Source organism: Piliocolobus tephrosceles, chromosome 13, assembly GCF_002776525.5.
Source record: "Piliocolobus tephrosceles isolate RC106 chromosome 13, ASM277652v3, whole genome shotgun sequence".
NCBI classification, from domain to species: domain Eukaryota; kingdom Metazoa; phylum Chordata; class Mammalia; order Primates; family Cercopithecidae; genus Piliocolobus; species Piliocolobus tephrosceles.
Genome location: NC_045446.1, coordinates 84,325,550 through 84,348,524, shown reverse-complemented (window position 1 = coordinate 84,348,524; position 22,975 = coordinate 84,325,550). Strand labels below are relative to the sequence as shown.

At 37.4% G+C, this 22,975-nt stretch overlaps 2 protein-coding genes across 5 annotated transcripts in view; one reads left to right on the top strand and one right to left on the bottom strand.

Moving 5' to 3' along the window:
* Positions 1-2,151: 2,151 nt before the first annotated feature.
* ANKRD49 (ankyrin repeat domain 49) lies at positions 2,152-8,127 on the bottom strand. Of its 2 annotated transcripts, none has more exons than XM_023225650.2 (3): positions 7,696-8,127; positions 4,755-5,100; positions 2,152-3,667 (listed from the first exon to the last, which is right to left on the bottom strand). In XM_023225650.2, exons 2-3 carry the CDS (start codon positions 5,010-5,012, stop codon positions 3,206-3,208), a joined length of 720 nt encoding a protein of 239 aa, XP_023081418.1. In that variant the 5' UTR covers positions 5,013-5,100; positions 7,696-8,127; the 3' UTR covers positions 2,152-3,205. The 2 variants fall into 2 exon arrangements, with proteins under 2 accessions (XP_023081418.1, XP_023081419.1); XM_023225651.1 differs by having other exon boundaries at positions 7,561-7,702.
* The window catches only part of MRE11 (MRE11 homolog, double strand break repair nuclease), an 82,454-nt gene continuing 67,324 nt past the window's right edge, over positions 7,846-22,975 (top strand). For 2 of the 3 annotated variants that reach the window (XM_023225649.2, XM_023225647.2), the window contains exons 1-5: positions 7,879-8,047; positions 8,799-8,915; positions 10,768-10,900; positions 15,952-16,112; positions 22,286-22,373. In XM_023225649.2, the coding sequence (XP_023081417.1) occupies positions 8,896-8,915; positions 10,768-10,900; positions 15,952-16,112; positions 22,286-22,373 (402 nt within the window). In that variant the 5' untranslated portion in view covers positions 7,879-8,047; positions 8,799-8,895. Of the gene's footprint in view, positions 8,048-8,798; positions 8,916-10,767; positions 10,901-15,951; positions 16,113-22,285; positions 22,374-22,975 lie in introns of all 3 variants that reach the window. The other variant, XM_023225648.1, reaches the window with a different exon arrangement.

Below are 22,975 nucleotides of genomic sequence, written 5' to 3'. Positions count from 1 at the left end.
GTCTCACTCAAAGTGTAATGCTCTGTGTAACCATCCTTCTTTGCCTCTAGGGAATGACTCAGGCATGTAGATCTGTGCTTTCAATGGACTAGCCATTAGACAAACATGGCTGAGAACTTGAAATGTGACTAGTCTAAATTCAGATGTGCTTTAAAATACACCCTGTATTTTGAAGATTTACTACAAAAAAAAACTCCATAATTTTAAAATATCTCTCTCATATTTTGGATGTATTATCCTAATATATATACATATAATTAATTTCACCTGTTTTTGTTTTACTATGGCTCTTATGATTTTCAACTTCTAAGATTTTTGCTTATCTATGTTCGTGTGCCATAAAATGCAATTCTCTCCTTATTGCATGAGTCCTCTTATATGAGGTATCTAAAATAGTCATGCTAAAAACATAAAATTACATACGTGGCCCACATGTTTCTATGTGTTGGCACTGATTTAGATCATTTCCATTTAGGTTCCAAGAAGTAAAATTTTGGAGTTTCAAAGGGAAATTTCCAGGAATTTAAAACATCAATCAGCTACACTTAATCCTTCTTGGTTTACTCTCTTCTGAACTTAATAAGCATAGACCTTAAATATCCTTTAGAGAAAGCATTTCATATGGAACAAATTGAGTGGTCATTTAGCAATCCTACAGATGGACTGGAGCATCTTATGATAAACTAATTATAGGAAAGACATAATCAAGGATTTGGTGATCTTATTTTGCAGGCAGTTGCATAAATTCCTAGAGCCAATGCAGGTAGGGTCAAAGATGGTAAATGTGTTGATCAGGAATCAAGAGTTGATCTAGAGATTTCATTTTGGTACAGGACATAAATCTCAGAATAGTCTCTGGGCTTCTTTTGATCATGATTTTCCAGCATAGTGTTAGATAACATAATAGATGTCAAATAATAAAAATAAATGTCTTCATATTATAGTATAAAGACTCTAAATCCCACCACTGTGGTAGGCTGTTGATTGGAAGGCTCCCTGGAAAAGCATATTTAACATTCATAAAAGCAAAGCCAACTGGTTCCACTTTAGGCCTAAGAATTATAATATGAACCTTGAACATTCACAAAAATTATCTCTTCCTCAAGCATATGTTAATCAAAATTAAACCCTTAGTTATGAAAAACTCAGATTTTATTTTTTAATAAGTCTTTGTATAGGCTTTTCAAGATTAGAGAAAATTCTATTTGCAAACTGAGCTATTTAGCCTGCCTAAACTGGAAAGTAGAAATAATCCTTTCAAAGCACAATTAGTGACTGCCTTCTGTGGACAGAGCAGTCTAGTAAATGTTCTGGAAAGTATAAAGGAAGCAGACAATACAAATTCTGCCCTCAGGGGTGGGATTTGTCTAATATGTAGAGTTTGCTCTCTAGCATCAGTGAGTGTTGAGGTCTGAAAACAAGGGAGTAGACACATCTTAGGTCCTTATTGGAAACAAGACTTCTTTGGCTTCATACTTAAATGGAAAGTTTGCATGGAATCATGGGTGCAATCCATTCTCAAATGAGAAAGGAGCCATCAGCTCTGTGACTTTCAGGCTAAGCAGCCTCATTCAGCAGTCTGCTTGGATAAATAAGGTCTTATTCTATCATCACTGCCTGTCAGCTGTACCTGTCATTTGGTGTCTCTAACTTAGGCCAGATCAAACAGAAAGCAACCTCTTTCTGCCACAAAGCATCTCCCTAGGCAGAGATCACAACATAAACTAAAGCACTAACTCTCAAGAGCCTGTTGTCACAATGATTCAGTTCATATATTATCTCTGACTTTTCTGAGATCATCTAATAAGTTCTAACCAAAAATAAATATTTAATATTTCATTAAATAACATTATTACTTAGTCTAAGGTGACTGGGTTACATAGGATGGCTTGAAAGAGATAAGCCTTGGTGGACATTTAAAAAATGTAAATGAAGTAAAGAGCAATTGGTTTAGTTCCCTTCCCCTAGAGTGTTCTCATGTTGAGAAGACAAAACTTTGGGAACAATCACAGAGGGGCTAGGTACACAATGCAAAATTGCTGCTGGAGAAACCGAGAGAGTAGATATTAAATAACTAAGTGCACGCTGGATGAATAATGTTCTGGATCCAAGAAAGACATACACAGGTAAAAAATGAATTCATGCCTTTTGTGTTGTTCAAAACTTGTACTTTATTTTTCTCAAATATTTTTACTTATGCTTTTTGTCATTATCCACAGTGTTTTTCTTTTTTTAAGCCTGAGCCACTTTGTGGTTTTAGCCTCAATATAATAATCATCCCCTTACTCTTAGACTAATTCCTTTTCCCCTGTCACTTTGCCTTTGTATAGTTTGTAAAAATGAGGACCTTAGAAAATCAACATTTCCTGTGAACTTGAGACACTATATGAGCAGTGCCCCAATCAGTAGGATTAGGCATGTAAAACCGGTTGGATAGCAGATATATTATGATCTCTTGGACAAAGGTATGGTTGTGTGCATGTCTACAAGGTCATTGTGATTTGCCATTAGCATAAGGATCATGTAGGTTGACCAGGGTGAGGTAGGACTATCCACAGGATTGTGTAAATTGTGGTAGGGGAGGCAGTATACAATAGTCATGAATTAAACACCTAGCTAACTGCTTTCCTGAAAATGGTCTGTGTTCTAAAAGACAAAGATCTAGGTTTTTTGCTGCTTTTTTCTTTAACTTATGAAGATGCAAGTCACTAATACATTACTTGCTCTAGTTTAAAATGAAAGCAACTGGCTATGGTAAGGTAGAGAAGACAGCTAAATTGTATCAGAATATGTAAGACTTTTAAATTAAGTTCTGAGTTACCTCACCTTATAAAAATATATGTCAATATACTAAGTACTCAACAAAGATCCAGGATGTGGGATATTTAAAAATACATCTCTCTTGGATCAGCACCAAAAATAGCAGTTTCTGTACAACCCGTGTCAAGTTTTTAAGTATACACACATTAAAATTATTTCTGATAAAAAATCACAAACTCCACAGAAATCATTAAAGATATATGCAAATTACTTTTAAATACATTCTGACATCAAAGTCAGGCAATTCACTTGGAAGAATGTTATAATGAATATCACTGAATTTTTGTAGTAAGATGTTTGACGTCAACTTTGATTATGGGAATACTTTACATCTCACACAAAGGAGGCACTGGTACTTAGAAACTTAAGAAAATTACTAGAATTGTTAAGACTGAGGTGAAGAATTTGTACAGCCTTCCACAATTTCAAAGAGGTAGTGATAGATACTCGTCCTCCTGGCAATATCAAATGCAGTTTCTTCCAGGTTGTTTTTCAGCCCTGGTTTGACATAACGGTTCATCAAGAGGAGTTCTAGGGTATCCTTGCTGTCTCTGTTTCCAGCAGCAAGATGCAAGGGGGTCAAGAGGCCTTTTGTTTGGGCATTGATATCTGCATCATGCTGCAGTAAGAAAGAAGCCACTCTGGTATTATTCCACTTACAAGCACTGTGCAGGGGCGTCCAGCCATCCACAGTCACTGCATGAACGTCTGCCCCCTGTGCAATGAGCTCCCGGACAATATCTAAGTGTCCACTGTAGGCTGCGCGATGAAGAGGGGTATACTCATCTTCATCCCTAGTGTTCACATGAGTGGCCTTTTCAGAAAGTAGTCTCCGCACTGTAGTTAGCTGAGAAGAAAAAAGGAAATCTTTCAACTCAACTCAAACCAAAACAATAACTAAAACAAAATTGTCTTGTGGTGTTAGATTTAATTAAGTTGAATAAAAACTTACTCGTTAGTAGATGACTTTAAAATGAAAATAATTTAAGATCTCTTTTTTGGGAGGAGAGGACTACTGATTTAAGAATGAATAAGTTAGTGTTAACTATACTTTGTTGCTTCTAAGAATGAGATTCTCTGAATATCAAACCATACCCTTACTCCTGGTCCAACTAAGGTTCATTGCATAAAAGCTTTGGTCCAATGAATATCCTAGGCTTTAATTGTATTTAATATTTTTGAAGAAAACTGCTTGATTTTTCTATTGGATTATCACACCAATATATACACTGTATGAAACTTTTAAAAATAAAACTTTTAACAAAAGAATAAAGTATTAATAAGGAATTCAAGGGATTCAAGAGCTCAATTCCTTCTTAATACAAACTTAGAAACATCCTTTTAGGTTGTAATTTTTAATTTGTTCTATGGGCCTCTGGTTAAATGTGGCATGCTCTTGGGTTAAAAAGCTATTTAAAATGCAAGACCCTTTTAGTTATTAGTTTACTAAAACAGACATGGGGAAACTGAGTAAAATTAGGTGGAAGTGGCCAAGCAGAAGGAATAGGCTTTTGATGTTCATTCCACTTGGATGATCCTGGGCAAATTAATATTTCTGAATTTCAATTTCTTACTCTATAAAAGAGAAGAATATTACTTATAGAGATACATGAGGATTAAATAATGTAATAAGGTACCTGGTATAGTTAGTATTTAATAAATGTTAGTTTCCATCCTCTTTCCTAAATGATCCTAATGACCCGATTTTAAAAAATAGATGATTGCTTGCTATCTTTATAATTATCCTTAAACCCCCAAATAATATCTAGCATGACATTTTGCAGCTTAATATGTGCTTTCATGTACATTGTCTCATTTGGTCCTCACAATCAAGAGATAGGTATGACGGCCATAATAGTAAAGGCAGGCCTTATGGCTTGAACCCAGTGCTATTCCTACTGTCACACTTCCCTCTGCAATTTTTTTTTTTTTACCCGATTTTTTTCAGCAGCCCAAAGAAGCAATTTGCTTGGGTCTTTTTCCATTTTTTTTTCTTGCAATCGATACCACTCTTCATTTTTGTCATCTTGCTCCTCATCTTCATCAGAATTGCCTACCCAAAGACTTTGAGTACCAGTAGGAATAAGGTGTCCATGTGTTTCCAACAATTCAAGTTGGTTAAAGTGTTCAGAAAAATCCAAGGAATTCTCTTGGTCTGGTATTCCATCATCATTTCCTTTTTCTTTTTCCATTTTTACTACTATTCTAAATAAAAAGCATTTCAAATGCCAGAGTATAATATTCCTAGAGATAAATTATGACTGCTTTATTCATCAAGACCTGAAAACACAAATACAAAAGTTATTAGTAAAACAATAATTCAGGCTTTATCAACTGCATAGATAAGTCTCACAAACATATACAATTAAACCCTGTCTAAACTCTTGTTTTTCTCATGGTATTCCTTACATACACTAAATACTGGTGCTGACAGAAAACAACAAAAGTAAGAAGCATTAGACCACTATTAGATCACAGATGATCTTTGGTGGTCTAATGCTTCTTACATTTGTTGTTTTCTTCTAAGTCAACTATATTATTATATAACTATTATTTTTAATCTACTGGCTTAGGTATGATGGTATTATGCTAAGAGTGATGAATCCTTGAAGGTTTTGAAGTATAACTACTACAATTAAGAAGGTGCATTCAAGATTTTTATAAACTAGACACACAGATAATATAGAGCAGAAATAGAGCAGAAATAAAAACTTCTAATTCCTAAAAAAACTAGTTGGAAGAATCAGGGATTCTTGAAGATGGAATAGCCCCCAAAAGAACATCTGTCCCAATCTCTCATTGGAGCAGATATCTTTATCACAACATCTACACTAATTATCCTATTTCTACTTTGATAATTTCAGGCCTAGGAAAATTCACTGCTTTAAAAAGTAGTCCTATTTATTGATAAGCAACTATAGTTCTTAGTTGGGTCCTTGTTTTCAACTGAATTTCGGCTGTCATTCATTCCTTCATTCAACTAATATGAATAGAATGTCTGGTATGTGTCAATTCTGGGTACTGGGATTCAATAATGAGCAAGATCCATGTCTTCACCTCAGGAAGCTTACTCTAGTGTAGGTGACTGGCAAAGACATCATGTGACTGGCAAAGACAACATGATAAGTACTACTACAAGGCCTTATCTAGAAACCATGAGTATACAGGAAGTTCATAATTCCCCTAGTCCTAAGGGATTAAAGAAGGCTTCTTGAAGGAACTGATGTTTATTCTGCTAAGCCACGATATTAATTTATAAACCAATATCAGCTTAAAGAGTTACACAGCATATAAACCTTAATCAATTGCAGAAAAGGAGAATAACCAATAGATAATTTAAAAATACCAATTCCCAGCCTCCCAACTCTATTTGTCGAAATCTTATCAGTCTTTCAAGGCTCTTCTCAGATGTTATCTCTTTCATTCTTTCTTGATCCTCTCATTTAGATCACTTTCTGCTTTCTACTTTTTTTGGTGCTACATTGTATTTCACCACTAACTTTGTTCTTGTTTTTGCCCCTTAAAAGATTATAAGTTTAAAGATAAGGACCACATTTAACTTATATTTATCTCCTACTTGTCTATAGAAGGCATTAAGTATGTGTAGCATTATATTTAATTAAAGTCTTGTTGCTTGATTTTGCCTGGAATGGATTCTGAGAAGTTCCGGAGTTGGGCATACCCCCAAGATACTGATTTCTGGTACCTAATCTCACAAGTTTAACAGTATACAATCTTAATGTGGTATTAAGTTTTATTACTAGTGGCATAGCACTAAACTCAAGTTTAAATCTATTACTCACGTCCAGTAACTTTTCTGGACCTGTTACTTTACTGTAAAATGTAAGAATTTTACTAAAGTGTTCCTAAGGTCAATCTGGCTTTTCAGTCACCCTTGGAATCAGAGACACCCAATCAGAATTGCTTTGTGTTTTATTAATTCTCCTGGAGCTTCTACTTTTTCTTTCTCAAACTAATTCCTGAACCTTGCAACACAAAAGTGAACATACATCAATTCATTAAACACTGTTAACAGAGGCTAAAAAATAAAAGTTCACTTGTAACTATATCAAATATAGTAACCTTATACCACAGATCTTATCCTCTTCCTTAACATGCTTTTCCTTTTAATAAAAACTCCCTTTACATAAATTTTGAGTTTACAGATTCAGATACAACAAATTATATATAAAATTTTACTAGTATATTTAGTTTAAAAGGCCAAACCTAGGCGCATCTACCCGACTCACAGTTAAAAAACAAAACTGATTACTTGATGATGATATTCCTGATATTCCATGAATATCAGGGTACGTTTCCTAACTTAATGGGCATATCCTATTTTGAGAGAGATCCGAACTATGTCAACTCCTTACAAACAACTCAGTGATGGGGGTGGGGGGGAGTATAAACCTTACAGATGAAGGAGGTTCAGATAGATAAAACAACTTGCCCTAGATCAAGGACCCTTCACTGGAACTGAAAGGGCAGACGTTCTAATTCAAAAGTTCCACATTATTTTTCGCTGCACTATACATCTTACTGTTATCAGCACAAAGCAATGCAGATGTAATGAACTCAAGGACCTATGGGTGACACCTGTAGAGAGTCTGGTGAGTGGGAGGGAGGGAGAGGGGATCCAGCTCCAGCACTCTGCCACCGGCCGGGAACTCACAGGCCCGCGAGCTCCGCCTGAGGCCTTCTAAATAGCCAAGAGCGGAGAAGCGGCTTCAGCCCTACCTGGGGACCACGACGCAGCCTGACCTGCAGGGCTCGGCCTGTGTCCACAGGCTACCCACCAGCACGGGCTCAGGAGTTCTTACATGGCGCGGGTCCACCAAAAAGCGCGGTCCGGGACAAGGAATAACTACCCACCTGACAGAAGGGAAAATCGCCGCCTTGCATCTCACTTCCGGGTTTGTCTCCTCGGCAGCTCAAGATTGGCTCCTGCGTGAAGGCGGGGCCTCGCCGCTACTTTCCCCGCCCCTTCACGGCGTGCGGTAGCCAATGAGAACCGAACTGGACTTGAAGCGTCTACGTTACCCATGAAGTGTCGCGAGAGAAACGGACGCCGTTCTCTCCCGCGGAATTCAGGTTTACGGCCCTGTGGGTTCTCAGAGGCAAGTTCGGACCGTGTTGTTTTCTTCTCACGGATCCTGCCCTTTCTTCCTGGAAAGAAGACAGCCTTGGGTCCCTATTGTGGGGCTTTGAAGAGTCCAGGAGTGGGGTAATTTAGGAATCGCATTCGTCTCCAGTTTCTGCAGGTTCCCAGGCTGAAGCCCAGAGTTAACTGGAACCTCGGGAAGAACGGGCCGAGTGGGCTGGGGAGGGGTCCTGGCGGGCTCCGCGTTCTGATTTCCAGGCGCCTGGCGGTGAGGGCGTGTTGAGGCTGGGAATCCCGACGGAATCTGGAGCTCCAGATGTGGTGGGGGTTGTCTCGCGGTGGCAGCCACTCTTCCCCAAACCTGGCTGTTTTCAGTCATCCTGCTGGTGCCTAAAGATATTCCTCCGCAGACCACGTGTTTGTTTATTTACACTCGCTTTAAACGCGGGTCCCTTCCCTTTTCCAAACTAGCCAGGTCCTTAAAAAAAAAAAATCGTGTGTTTGAGCAGGAAATACAGGATTGCCTCCGTTCTCCAGAGTAACCTATGCCTGCGACTTAAAAATATCTGCACATCTAGAGTTGTTTGTGTGTTGAACCACAACCATATGTGATCCTTTTTGCCCATTTGTTTAGCATACATTAATTTCCCATAAGAGCACGGGAAAGGAAAATAAGAGTTTAGTCATCCTGGTGAAACTAAGATGGCACTGGAGATGTATTATTTCTATGCTTAGTTCATTTAAAAAAATTTAGTGGGTGTTTAGAAGAAAATGAGACTTCTGGATTAGCCAGTCGTAAATCATGTTGGTTAAATACGTGCAGGCTTTTTAAAAAATGTGTTTTATAATGTAATTTTGTTTTTGGAATTTCTAGAATTTGGAATCGAGTGCATTTTCTGACATTTGAGTACAGTACCGAGGGGTTCTTTGGAGAAGAACCTGGTCCCAGAGGAGCTTGACTGACCTTAAAAATGAGTACTGCAGATGCACTGTAAGCACTGGACTTCTGGAATCCCTTGTTATTTTGGGTTTCTAAAGCTCCTCAACTGTGATCACAATAAAAGAAAACTTATTTAATAAGCAGTAAATAAAGAACCTGCTTGTGAACAGAAATACTAGTCATCAAAAAGGCTATTTGGAATGTTTGTAATATTTATCTGTTTAATTAGAAACTAATATGCAACGATAGATTGGAGTCTTGCTGTAATTTGATATATTGATATAGTATTAAGTTTATGTTCTTAGGCTTTGTCTTAAATTATTGAAGTTATAAATATTCAGTTTTCCTGACAAATTCTTATTAGTCAATACAGTTCTGTTTAAGATTTTTAGAGTAAATTCCTGTAGTATTAAATAAGCTGGAAATGAATTTGAATGAAATGGGAATAAATAAAAGGACTATAAAAGTTATGTGCACTTTGGGAGGCTGAGGCTGGCGGGATCATCTGAGGTCGGGAGTTGGAGACCAGCCTGACCAACATGATGAAACCCTGTCTCTACTAAAAATACAAAATTAACCAGGCATGGTGGTGCATGCCTGTAATCCCAGCTACTCAGGAGACCCAGGCAGGAGAATCACCTGAACCCAAGAGGCGGAGGTTGCAGTGAGCCGAGATCATAAAAAAAAAAATTATGTGGGAAAGACTTCAAACTTGTAGTCTTTTATCCTAGTTTCAAGTCCTTGGATGCTACTAGCTCTGTGATCTTGGGCAAGTCAGCAATTTTCTGAGCCTTGCCTCAATTTTGCCATTTGTATAACTGGAATAATTATACCTTTCTCAGATTCATTTTGAGGCTTAAATGGGAGAATTCATGTGAAAATACCTCATAAATTGCTACCAAAGCGTGTACTATTGTGATTTGAAAAGTATTCTGACCTACCTTTTTTGATATAGCAGTCAGAACTGTGTGCATATCATTTTTGAAGTTTTTGAAGAGGAATCGTTTCTGGAAATATCTTTTGTTTGTAAAGATTTGAATTTTGGAGATATATGCAGAGATTTTTAAAAAAATTCATTGTGGTTTATTGAAAATAGCCTGAGTTTTCATCATGGGTTTTAGTCCCGTTTCTATCACTAGTTACGTGATAAAGCAGTTAATTTCTCTGGGTTTAGCCTTCTCATTTGTCAGAGATAATAATGCCTGACTTATCTGTGAGGGTTGAGATGAGATCATAGAAATAAAAGTATTTTATGCAATTAAAGTTAAGTTTAGTGTAAGAGAGTATTAATAACTATTATATTGCTACTTCACATTAAAGTACCTTTGAATATTACCAAATTCAAATTGAAACAATTCTGTTTTGTTACTTGGCCAACTTTTTAAATGAAATCTAACTCTATAGAGAGTAGAGTCAAGCAGGTGTCTTCAGGGGCCTGAATGTAAGTTATTAGCATATTAGTATAAAATTGACTTATAAATTTAGAGGAAGGCTTTTTAAATTAACTTTGATTTTCCTGGAAGAGTACAAAGTCAGATAAATAACAAGTTTAGATATAGGTGTCAAAACCTCTTTGGTTTTCTAAGAAGAGGAAAACAAGCAAACTTTCGGGCCTGGGTTACATGAATTTGTAAAACTGGTTATAACAAGATTGTAAATGTTTGAAGCAGTTATAAAACCTTGTAAAGATTTATGTACATTTGTTCTATATTGAACTAGTGGTTAGGAAAACTAATGTTAATATATGTTGAATACTTCAGATTTTCAGATGAACTCTAAGGCTAAAAAAAAGATTTTACTCCATAACTGTTGTTATTTATTTTATAAGTTTAAGCCTCAATTTGTTTGAATATCCTTTTAATGAATTATTAATATATTAAATGTTTTTTCTTTTTTAATATAGTGATGATGAAAACACATTTAAAATCTTAGTTGCAACAGATATTCATCTTGGATTTATGGAGAAAGATGCAGTCAGAGGAAACGATACGTTTGTAACACTCGATGAAATTTTAAGACTTGCCCAGGAAAATGAAGTGAGTGTGGTTTATATTTGTGCACTTTCTACCGTATTCCCTTAGTCAACAAGTTATTTTTCCTTCTAAAATTACAGATTTGTTTTATAAGCTCAGGTGCTTACCTTGCCTGCTTGAATATCAATATACTAAAAGCTCAAAGTCGATTTTGTGTGTTTTGTGTCTTAAATTCAAGTAAGAGCTACTTTTGTAGACAGTCTTTAAATTTTACAAATTTTTTGGGGTGTTTACTGAATGCAGGATCCTGTGGCAGTGTCTATTTGAAATGGAATGTAACTGTCAAAACTTCTGCTTTCAGAGGACATAGAAGAAAACTAGTGTGAAAGACATAGATCTACAATCCTGAGATGCAAGGTTGTGTGTGATAGGAGCCCTAAGGAAATTCTAAATAGCATTTCCTGTGAGTTTAGAGCCAGAAAAGATCACATTTAGATTATAGCAAGATGAGGGCTGGGCGCAGTGGCTCATGCCTGTAATCCCAGCACTTTGGGAGGCCGAGGCGGGCGGATCACGAGGTCAGGAGATTGAGACCATCTTGGCTAACACAGTGAAACCCCGTCTCTACTAAAAATACAAAAGAAATTAGCCAAGCATGGTGGCGGGCCGCCTGTAGTGCCAGCTACCTGGGAGGCTGAGGCAGGAGAATCACGTGAACCTGGGAGCAGAGGTTGCAGTGAGCCGAGATCACATCACTGCACACCAGCCCAGGGAACAGAGCAAGACTCCATCTCAAAAAAAGAAAAAAAATAGCAAGATGAGCTTAATGTAAAAGGTTGTGTTTAACCTGGGCTTTGGAGGAAGCGTAGAGTTTTGGCCAGTGGGGAGCATAGAGAATGTACATCCATGTGAAGCAGGAGTGAAGACACAGGTAAGACAGTATAAAGTATGTTAGGAGCCCTGTAGTCAATTTGGCTCACCAGAAGGTCATAGTTAGCAAGCATGCTGAGACACTAAAAGTAAAGGTTTGAGCTGCATTAATGAGGACTTCAAATATCAGATTGAGAAATTTGTACCCAGTTCAATAGAAACTCTTCTGGCAGCAGAGTATAATACCACGAATTGGAGACCAGTTTTTTGAAGTGTTGTCCTTAGGGATGGGAAAGAGGAAGTGAATGCAAGAGACACTGCAAAAAGAGGATTCGTGTACTTTGGTTAGTTGTAGGGTGTGGAGATAAGGGCAAAGGGGATGACAGTGACTCTGAAATGTGTGGAGTTTGGGTGAATAGTTGTACCAAAAATAGAAATAGGTAGATAAGGAAGAGGTACTTCTTTATGTGGGAAGGTGACAATTTCTGATTTAGACAAATTTAGAGTTGGAGACCGCAATGGGACAATCGGGAAAATTTCAACAGGCAGTTAACACGTCAGCCCAGGAGAGGGTTGGAAAATAAACATAAAAGTTGACTTGCAAATTAACACCTCCAATCTTGACTTTTCTGCAGAGTTCTCTTCAGTTTATCTGCTAGGTCCTTATTTCTTCCTCCCAAATATATATGGTGCCTCTCTACTACTCTCTTCACACTAATAAACTTAGTCCAAAGCTTGATCACGTTTCACATGGCCTGCAGGAGGCCCCCTTCCATCTTTCTGCTTCCATTCTTTTCTGCTGCATCTACTAAGCATACATCTACTCAGCATAGCAGCCAAAGTGAACTTTTAAAATAATAAATCAGATCATGGCACTCTGTTGCCTAAAATTTTCCAAGTGTCATTCCACTGAATCTAGTATAAAATTCAAACTACAAGGTTCAACTCGATCTTGGCCCCTGCCATGAAACTTCATCTCCTTCTACTCTCTGCCTGATTTACAGTGCTACATCCACACCGGCACGTTCTACTCTGAGGCCCTTACATATCTAGTTCTTTCTGCTTGGAGCACATTGATCTTGGCGGGACCTACTTCTGAGAGTTCAAGTCTTACATTTTTGGAGACATCTTCCCTGATACTTTCAAGCACTCTTTTATCACATTTCTCTGCTTTATTTTTTTCATAGCATATTTTTAATACCACTATCCGAAATAATTTATTGAATTACTTACTTATTTATTATCTGTCATCTTCACTAGAAGGAAAACTCCATGAGAGTGAAAATCTTTTGTTTGTTCATGCTATATCTTAGTGCTTAGAAAGAATCAAGAAAGCAGTGGGTATACATATTTTAAGTTTCTTAATTAAGTGAGGCAATGGCTGGATTCTTTCATTTTAGGTTCAGGGGTACATGTGCAGGTTTGTTATATAGGTAAACTCATATGACAGGGGTTTGTTGTGTAGATTATCTTGGCACCCAGGTATTAATCCTACTACCCCTTTATTATTTTTCCTCATCCTCTCCCTCCTCCTGTCATCTGCCCTCTGGTAGGTCCTAGTGTCCGTTGTTCCCCTCCTTGTGTCCATGTGTTCTTATCATTTAGCTTCCACTTATAAGGGAGAAGTGGTATTTGATTTTCTGTTCCTCCATTAGTTTGCTAAGGATGATGGCCTCCAGCTCTATCCATGTCCCTGCAAAGGACATGACCTGGTTCTTTTTCATGGCTGCGTAGTATTCCATGGTTTATATGTACCACATTTTCTTTATCCCATCTACCATTGATGAGCATTTAGGTTGATTCCATATCTTTGCTATTGTGAATAGTACTGCAGTGAACATATGTGTGCTTGTGTCTTTAGGGTAGAAGGATTTATATTCCTTTGGGTATATACTGAGTAATGGAATTGCTAGGTGGAATGGTAGTTCCATTTTTAGCTCTTTGAGGAATCGTCACACTGCTTTCCACAATGGTTGAACCAGTTTACACCCCCACCAACATTGTGTAAGTGTTCCTTTTTCTCCGTAATTTCACCAGCATCTGTCCGTTTTTGACTTTTCAATAATAGAATGTAAGGTGAATTTTTCCTTCCCTGAAGGCACAAAAACTTGTGGCCAAAGGTCTGTTTCCTGCCGGAGAATCCTGCATGTGCTCTTTCTTTTTTAACTCTTGAGCCCTAAAACAGAATCTTCTCCTGAGAGTAAGCTACTTACTTCTACTTTGCCCTTTTCTTCACCTCTGTTTCCACTGTTTCCCTTCCCTGCATTCCTTGATCTTAACTGTTCCAGCCCCCATAACCCCTAGGGACTTCTAGATGCGTATTATGTTTACTTGTTTTCTTGATTTGTATTTAGTATTTCTTATTATTGAAGTCTAAATTCTTCCTGACTTTTAAGTCCCTTATTATGTTGGCCCATGCCCACTAACCAGTCTTAGTTCTGTTCCCTAGATTCTTGGAGTCTTTTTTTAAAAAAACTTTTTATTTTGAAACAACGTCGGTCTCACAGAAAAGTTGGCAAGAATGGTGCATAGGATTCCTTACCTGTCACCCAAGTTTTCTAACATTTTGTCACATTTGCTTTATCCTCTCTTTACAAACACACGATTTTTTTCCCTCAACCGTTTGAGAGTAAACTGCATGTATAATCATAGAAAACCAGGAAAGTAGTATTGATTCAATGCTATTATATAATGTTATGATGTTGCCAATTGTTCCTGTAATGTCTGTTATAGCTCTTTGGAGGCTGGTTGGTGGCATCCAGGACCCAGTCCAGGTTTACATATTGCATTTAGTTGCCATGTCTCTCTGTCTCCTTTAATCTGGTACATTTTCCTGCATCTGCCTTGCCTTTGTTTTTCATGACCCTGATATTTTGAAGAGTACACAGGCCAGTAATTTTATAGAATCTTCCTCAAATTGACTATATGTGGTATTTCCTCATGATTAGGTTCAGATTCTGCACTTTTGGCAAGAATACCACAGAAGTGAGGCGTGTTCTTTTCAATATTTCCTAGAGTCACCGCCAGCCAGTTTAAAAAAATTTTTTTTAATGTTTGAATGATGGCAAAATATATTAAATACATAATATAAAATTTCCCTTGTTAACCATTTTCAAGTGTACAGTACAGTAGTGTTAAATACGTTCATATTGCTGTGCAACCAATCTCCAGAATTATTCTCATCTGGCAAAAATGACACCCATTAAGCAACAACTTCTTTTCGCCCCATTATATTTTTCATTTGGTTGTTTTTGTTTTGTTTCTTCCATGCCTTTGATTGTGATCATTTTCTTCCTTTTACTCAAATAGCGTTCATTCTGGAAAGCCTAGCTTAAATCTCACATTTTTATTAAAGTTACCCTAACTACCATACGCACAGTGATCTGTACCTTGTGTTCTTTTGTATGATTAAGCACTTGTTTCTTTACGTGCATCGTATATGTCTTGAAAGCCTGTGTTAAGACTTTTTCTGTATGATTTCCCTCCTTCACTGAAGTTATTCCTAGAATGTCTTCCTCAAAATCATTTATCTTTCCTAGTGCAACTAACATGCCATCATATTAGTTCATCCCTTCTAGACTTTGTGTCCATAGGCGAATTGTCCTGCCTTGAGTTCATATTCGTCGTAGTGTCATCTCTGCTGCTGGTTGCTTACGTGTCCATTCTAGTACACCCCAGAGTTTGACTTGTTTGGATGTATAACAGTTTGCCTCTTCCATTAGAGTTTGAACATATTTAGGATAGGGATGATATTTTATTCATCATTATATCCTCAGGACTCAGCAGGGGGTCTTGCATAGAGTCAGTATTTAATGAGGGCAGGGATATAATCTGTTTTGTAGATTGCTTTTTTTTAGCTTCTAGAACCTGTAGGAATTCTAAATAAATGCTGACTGAATTAAATGAATGATTTGGATTGAATTTGGTATCTCTTCCATACGTTCTGTTGAAGTGCTAAGTTTATGTTTGATTTGAATAATAGAAAAAACATGATCACCTTGTGTAGCTTGAATCAGAGACTTGGTGTAATTGGAAGATGGCTTTTTTTAAGATAGCTTAGTCAGCTAAATTAGAGTCAGATTAATTACCAGATTGAAAGTCCCTTTGAATAAATAAAATGTAAATTTTTAAATTGCCATACATAATAGTGTCTTTTGTGAGTTTTTTTAATCTCTTTCATCTGCAGTTTATAAAAATGTTACCTGTAAAACATACTAATTTTAACACCTTTTTCTGTTGATCAGGTGGATTTTATTTTGTTAGGCGGTGATCTTTTTCATGAAAATAAGCCCTCAAGGAAAACGTTACATACCTGCCTCGAGTTATTAAGAAAATATTGTATGGGTGATAGGCCTGTCCAGTTTGAAATTCTCAGTGATCAGTCAGTCAACTTTGGTTTTAGTAAGTAAGTATATTTATTTACTTGAGTGAATGATTACTTGTGTATGGTATTTTCTGTATAAGATGCACAAACACACAGTTAACCATTTTGCTTTCCACATGAGCTATATTCTTAGTAAATATCATTCTTTGAATTTTTTGTACATCGTCATATTAATCTGTATTTTCCCAATTAATAGCGGGACTGACCCAGCTACTCAGGAAGCTGAGGTGGGAGGATTACTTGCGTCCCAGAAGCAGAGGTTGCAGTGAGCCAAGATTGTGCCACTGCACTCCAGCCTAGGTGATAGAGCAAGATTCCATCTCAAAAAAAAAAAAAAAAAAAATGTTGGGACTGAATATCTTCTCAGGTTATTGTACATTTTGCTATCTTCTCCTGTTCATATCCTCTGCCTGTTTTGAAAACTGAGATTTTTTGTTTGTTTTTCTACCTGAATTGCAGAAGTTACGTATATATTCTAGTTAGTAAACCTTTGTGATACATATATTTTTTTCCCAATTAGTGGCTTGTGGCTTGTCTTTTGACTATGTTTATGGACTCTTGTTGACAGAAATATTTAATTTTTATGTAGTTAAATCTATTGTTTTTTCTTTTTTTCCATTTGTGCCTTTGGGACTATTTATGATATTTGTCAATCCCTGTATTATAAAAATATCATGTGTTTTTTCTTTCTTTCTTTTTTTTTTTTTTTTGAGATGGGGTCTCGCTCTGTTGCCCAGGCTGGAGTGCAATGGCGTGATCTTGGCTCAGTGCAACCTCCGCCTCCTGGGTTCAGGCAATTCTCCCTGCCTCAGCCTCCTGAGTAGCTGGGATTACAGGCGCCCATCACCACACCTGGCAAGTTTTTGTGTTTTTAGTAGAGACGGGGTTTTGTCATGTTGGCCAGGCTGGTCTTGAACTCCAGACCTCAGGTAATCCACCTGCCTCGGTCTCCCAAAGTGCTGGGATTACAGACGTGAGCCAGCGCTTCCGGCCCATCATGTCTTAAACATTGTACAGGATCTCACATTGCATTTAGTAGAAAAGTTTCCTTAGTTTCTTCAGCCCGTGTCAGATTTTCTGTTGTCTTTCGTGACCCTGATACTTATAAAGAGGTCAGGTATTTTGTAGAATGTCCCTCAATTTGGGTTTTTCTCTTGCTTTCTATGATTAGATTGGGATTACAGATTTCGGGGGAGAATATTCAAGAAGTGATCCTTTCAGTCACATCACATCAGGAGGTGCATGACATCAACCTGATTTATCACTGGTGATTTTAACCTTGATCACTTAGTTAAGCCGGTCTCTGCCAGGTTTCTCCAGTGTAAAGTCATTATTTTTGCCTTTCCATGTGCTGTTGGTTAGAATTGAGTCTCTGAGTCCATCTTACTCTCAAAGGGAGGGGAGTTAAGTTTCCACTTCTGATGGACATAAAACCACCAAAGTAATTAATAAATATTTTAGGGGAGATATTTGAGGCTGTGCGACTTCTGCATTCCGCCTTAAATTTGTTCATTAATTTTAGATTCATCAGTGGATCTTATCTACAACAGTTATAACTGTGATATTCTAATTGTGATTTTCTATTTCCTGTATTCTTTCTACATGTATTAATTGGGATTCTTTTGTAAGGAAGATTTGCCCCTTGTCCCACATTTGTTTATTCAATTTTCTATATCAGTTTATTCAGTTGTCTGTGTCAGTTTATTCAGTTGTCTGTATCAGTAGATACATTTTTTTTCTTTGGGTTATAATTTAATACTATCATAATTTACTTGTGGCTTAAATTGTTCCAGCTTTAGCCATTGGGCTCTTTTTGAGATTGGCTGCTGTATCCTTTTGATATACCCCCATATCCCACCCTTTCTTCTGATTTTTTTCACTGTAAGATGTTCCAGGCTGATTTTGTACTTTTTCTTAGCTTCAGACTCAACCATTTCTTCAAGGAGCCCTGGTTCCTTTTGGAGAATGGTATTTGGAAACCAAGATCTGGATGTTAGATGTGCACATTACTATTGTATTGTTGCTTCTAGGCTCTCAGTAGACAGAGCTAAGAAAAATATGTGTACATACTAACCCATGAGAATAGACATACTCATGTTTATTTATTTATTTATTTACATTTTGCTTTTGAGACAGGGTCTGGCTCTCTTGCCCAGGCTGTAGTGCAGTGGCATGATCATAGCTCACTGCAGCCTCAACCTCCTGGGTTCAAGCTATCTTCCTGCCTCAGTCTCCCAAGTAGCTGGGACTACAGGCATGTGCCACTGTATTAGTCCGTTTTCATGCTGCTGATAAAGACATAATCGAGACTGGGCAATTCACAAAAGAAAGAGGTTTAATGGACTTACAGTTCCACATGGCTGGGGAGGCCTCACAATCATGACTGAAGGCAGGAGGAGCAAGTCATGTCTTATTGGATGGTGCCAGGCAAAGAGAGAGGTTGTGCTGGGAAACTCCCATTTTTAAAACCATCAGATCTCTTTAGACTTATTCACTATCACTAGAGCAGCACAGGAAAGGCCCGCCCCCATGATTCAGTTATCTCCTATGAGGCCCCTCCCACAACACGTGGTAATTATGGGAGCTACAAGATGAGATTTGGGTGGGGACACAGAGCCAAACCATATCAGCCACCACACCCAGCTAATTTTTAAGAAATTATTTTTGGTAGAGATGGGGTCTCACTATGTTGCCCAGCTGTTCCTGGGCCCAAGCAGTCCTCCTACCTCAGCTTCTCAAAGTGCTGTGATAACAGTTGTGAGCCACCATGCCTAGCCCAGATTTATTTCTTATTTATTTTTTAAAGTGTGACTTTATATTGGGAGGTAAATTTTTTTTTGAGATTTTGTCTACATGAAAATGTTTATGTTTACTTTCCCCTTGATTGATAGTTTGGCCACATATAAAATTGAGTTTTAAAAGATTTGTATAATACTTCATCCTTGTTTGTAAAAATTGTGATCAGTGTCTCTGCTCTCCTTCTATTCAAATCTAAAACTCGAGACATTTTTTATTTTTTATTTTTTGAGAAGGAGTCTCACTCTCTCGCCCAAGCTGGAGTGCAGAGGCACGATCTTGGCTCACTGCAACCTCTTATCTCCCAGGTTCAAGCAGTTCTCCTGCCTCAGCCTCCTGAGTAGCTGGGACTACAAGTGTGCACCACCATGCCCAGCTAATTTTTTTTATGTGTTTTTAGTAGAGATGGGGTTTCACCAGGTTGGTGAGGCTGGTCTTGAACTCCTGACCTCAAGTGATCCTCCCACCTCGGCCTCCCAAAGTGCTGGGATTATAGGCGTGAGCCACTGCACCGAGCTGGGACATTTTTTGACTTTAGTGTTTTCTTTCTTTTATCTTATTTTTAAACTGCATTCTGTTTTGAAAACTGTTTCCCCACCCTATATACATGTTTACCTATTTCTTTGCTCACTGTTGTTTCTTGTATTTCATTTCTTTTGTGTAGATTTAGTTTCCTTCTTTCTGAAGTACAGTTTTCAGTAGTTTTTTCATGCAGTGTCGGTGGGTGGTAAACTCTTTTTTTGTTGTTGCTGTTGAGGAGTCTACTGTTAGTTGAGATGCTAGAAAGTTTAGCATAGTGATTAAGAGCATGGGTTCCGGTAAAAAACAGTCTGAGTTCAAATCCTGGTTCTGTCATTTAGTAAAACTACGTTAGTCACTTAACCACTTCACCTTAGTTCTGTCATTCATGACATGGGTAAGAAATGTGCCAATCTTACAGAGTTGAGAAGATTGAGATGGTAAGAAAAATGCTTAGAGTAGTGACTGGCATAAAGACAATACTCAGGTAACTCTTAAGATTTTCTTGTTGTTCTTAACATGTTGCAGTCTTACTTAGCTGTGGATTTAATTCTGTTTGTCCCGTGTGGGCTTTATCATATATTTAGTGTAGTATTACTGTTTTTCAGCAACTTGGGGAAATTCCTATTCATTATATTTTCAAATATTGTTTCCCTTGTCTTTCTGAATATCATTTATATATCATACTGTTAAAAAAAAATACTGCCCATAACTTTACCTCTTTGTGTTACATTTTGGATAATTTAATCTTCCAGTTTACAGTTCATGTAGAAAATAGACAAAGATAGGGAAATCCTGAAAAAGAAGACTGCTAAGGAGTTAATAGCCAATTAGATTTGAAGTATAACAATGCTACAATAATTGAAAATGTGGTATGGCTTATGAATTGGTAGATAGGTAAGTGAAAGAGAATAGAAACTCCAGAAATAGCCTCAAATACATGTAGGAATTTAGTATTTGATGAAGGTCACTGGCTCATAATGTAGGGGAAATAATGGATTCAGTAAAACTACTAGGAGAAACTGTTAGACGTATTTTAAAAATCTAGATGTTGGAAAGCCTTCTAAGTATGATATAAGATCCAGAAGCCTTAAAGATTCATACATTTGTCTTTGCAAAAATAAATTTCTGTATGCCAAAAACTGCCTGAAGCAAAGCCAGAAGTCAGAGTTCAATCAGGAGGAATAACTGCAACCAATTGCAAATTAAGGCTGAATTCCCCAATAAGCAGTTCTTTCAAGACAATAACATTCATGAGTTAGTAAGAAATAAGGAAGATGGACATACTTCACAGAAAAGGAAATAACATGACATTTAACCTTTTTTTTTTTTCGAGACAGAGTCTTGCTTTGTCGCCTAGGCTGGAGTGCAGTGGCGCGATCTCGGCTCACTGCAAGCTCCGCCTCCCAGGTTCAAGCACTTGTGCTGCCTCAGCCTGCCAAGTAGCTAGGACTACAGGCGCGTGCCACCATGCCCAGCTAATTTTTGTGTTTTTAATAGAGATGGAGTTTCACCGTGTTGGCCAGGCTCATCTCGAACTCCTGACCTCAAGTGATCTGCCCACCTCGGCCTCCCAAAGTGCTGGGATTACAGGCGTGAGTCACCGAGTCCGGCCTAAATGTATTTTTAAAAGTTTGATCTAACTCATAAGAAAAAGAGCTATACTGAAATATTTTTCTCCTATCAGGTTGGCATAGGTCTGTGACTCTCAATCCTGAGTGCACAGTACAGTTACCTAAGAACCTTTAAAAATATGGATGCCCCGTCTCCAGGCCAACTGACTTAGAGTCTCTCCAAATATGTCATGGGCATTGGCATTTCTTAAAAGATCCCCAAGATAATTCCAACATGCTGCTAGCATTAAGATCCACTAGCATAGATTTAAGAGCTGGATGATATACTATGTTAGTGAGGTAGGGGGAAACTGTCCCTCTTGTGCATTGCCATTGCATTATGTGTAAATTGCTATGGTGGGAAATTGGCAGTGTCTATCAAAATTACAAATGCACGTACTCTTTGACTTAACAATTCCCTTCCAGGTATCCCTTTACAGGTCGACTCACAAGGGCAACAAGATTACTTTGTACAAGATCACTCCGTACAAAATTACTTTGTACAAGATTACTCACTGTAGCATTGTTTGTAAAACAAGACTGCACAGAATCTAAATGTCCATTGGTAGGGAACTGCTCAAACACATCATGGTAATCCATGTAATGGAGTACTGTGTGACTGACAGAGCAGAAGAAAGGTCTTCATGTACTGATGTGGAATGATTTCTAAAATATGTTGAGTAATAAAAGCAGGATGCAGAAATCTATATTTTTGTATCATTTATGTAAGGAGGAAGAAAATCTATTTGTGTGTATAGGTATAGGATCCTTTTGAAAAATGCACTAGGAATTGCTGACATTTGCCTCTGAGAAGGGGAGCTGGATGGCTGGGGGCAGGGGCTGACAGGAAACTTTAATTTGCACAGGTCATAATTGATAGAGCTCGGAGTTTTAATTTACCTCTGGGATTCTAAAGTATATGAGTTTTCTTCCCTCGCCCCACTATGAATAAAAACCATATGCTAAGTTTTTAAAATTTTGAAGGCCTATTTACTTTTCATTAATTAGATGTACTACTCATACATACCACAAGCACTATTTATTATAGTTGGGGTTTCTTTAGAATGTAGTACTTTGAGATATTTTCAAACTAATTGAAATGAATTGTCACCTACGATTTTATTTTTTAAAGCTCTAAGCTAGTGATCATATGCCAATGTAGATTATGCAGTTTACCTATGATTGCATTAATATTTTGGAGGAGAATCTTAGGGAAAACAGCTTTTGTCCCTTGTAGAAATTTTAAATAACTTTTTTTTTTTTAAGGTTTCCATGGGTGAACTATCAAGATGGCAACCTCAACATTTCAATTCCAGTGTTTAGTATTCATGGCAATCATGACGATCCCACGGGGGTAATTATTGTTTTCTTACGGTTTGTTGGAATTTTGGAAATGATCAGTTTAGTTTGTCTGTGGAGAGCATGCCTCCCCTTTTTCTCAGTGTGTACTAGTCAAATTGAGTCAAAAAGTCAAGTTGACTTTTCACATTCATACAAACTTTTATACTGCTTTTTAGATTTTTTTAAAAATCTGGAATAAGAATTGGTGTATGAGCGATGCTTTTATTTCATTAGTGCTGATGTTAACAGTAAGAAGCCAGGAGTAGGAGTGAACACCTAACGTTTGTATAGTGCTTTACAGTTTGCCAGTGTTTTTATAACTGTCTTATAAAATCTCACTTTTAGGAAATGATTGTTTAATGAACGTCTTTAAATCTAAATTAGATTATCTTAATTTAGATTATCTGTTAGATAATCTAATCTCAATTTAGACTATCTGTTAGGTAATCTAATCTCAATTTAGACTATCTGTTAGGTAATTTAATCTCAATTTAGACGATCTGCTAGGTAATCTAATCTCAATTTAGACTATCTGCTAGGTAATCTAATCTCAATTTAGACGATCTGCTAGGTAATCTAATCTCAATTTAGACTATCTGTTAGGTAATCTAATCT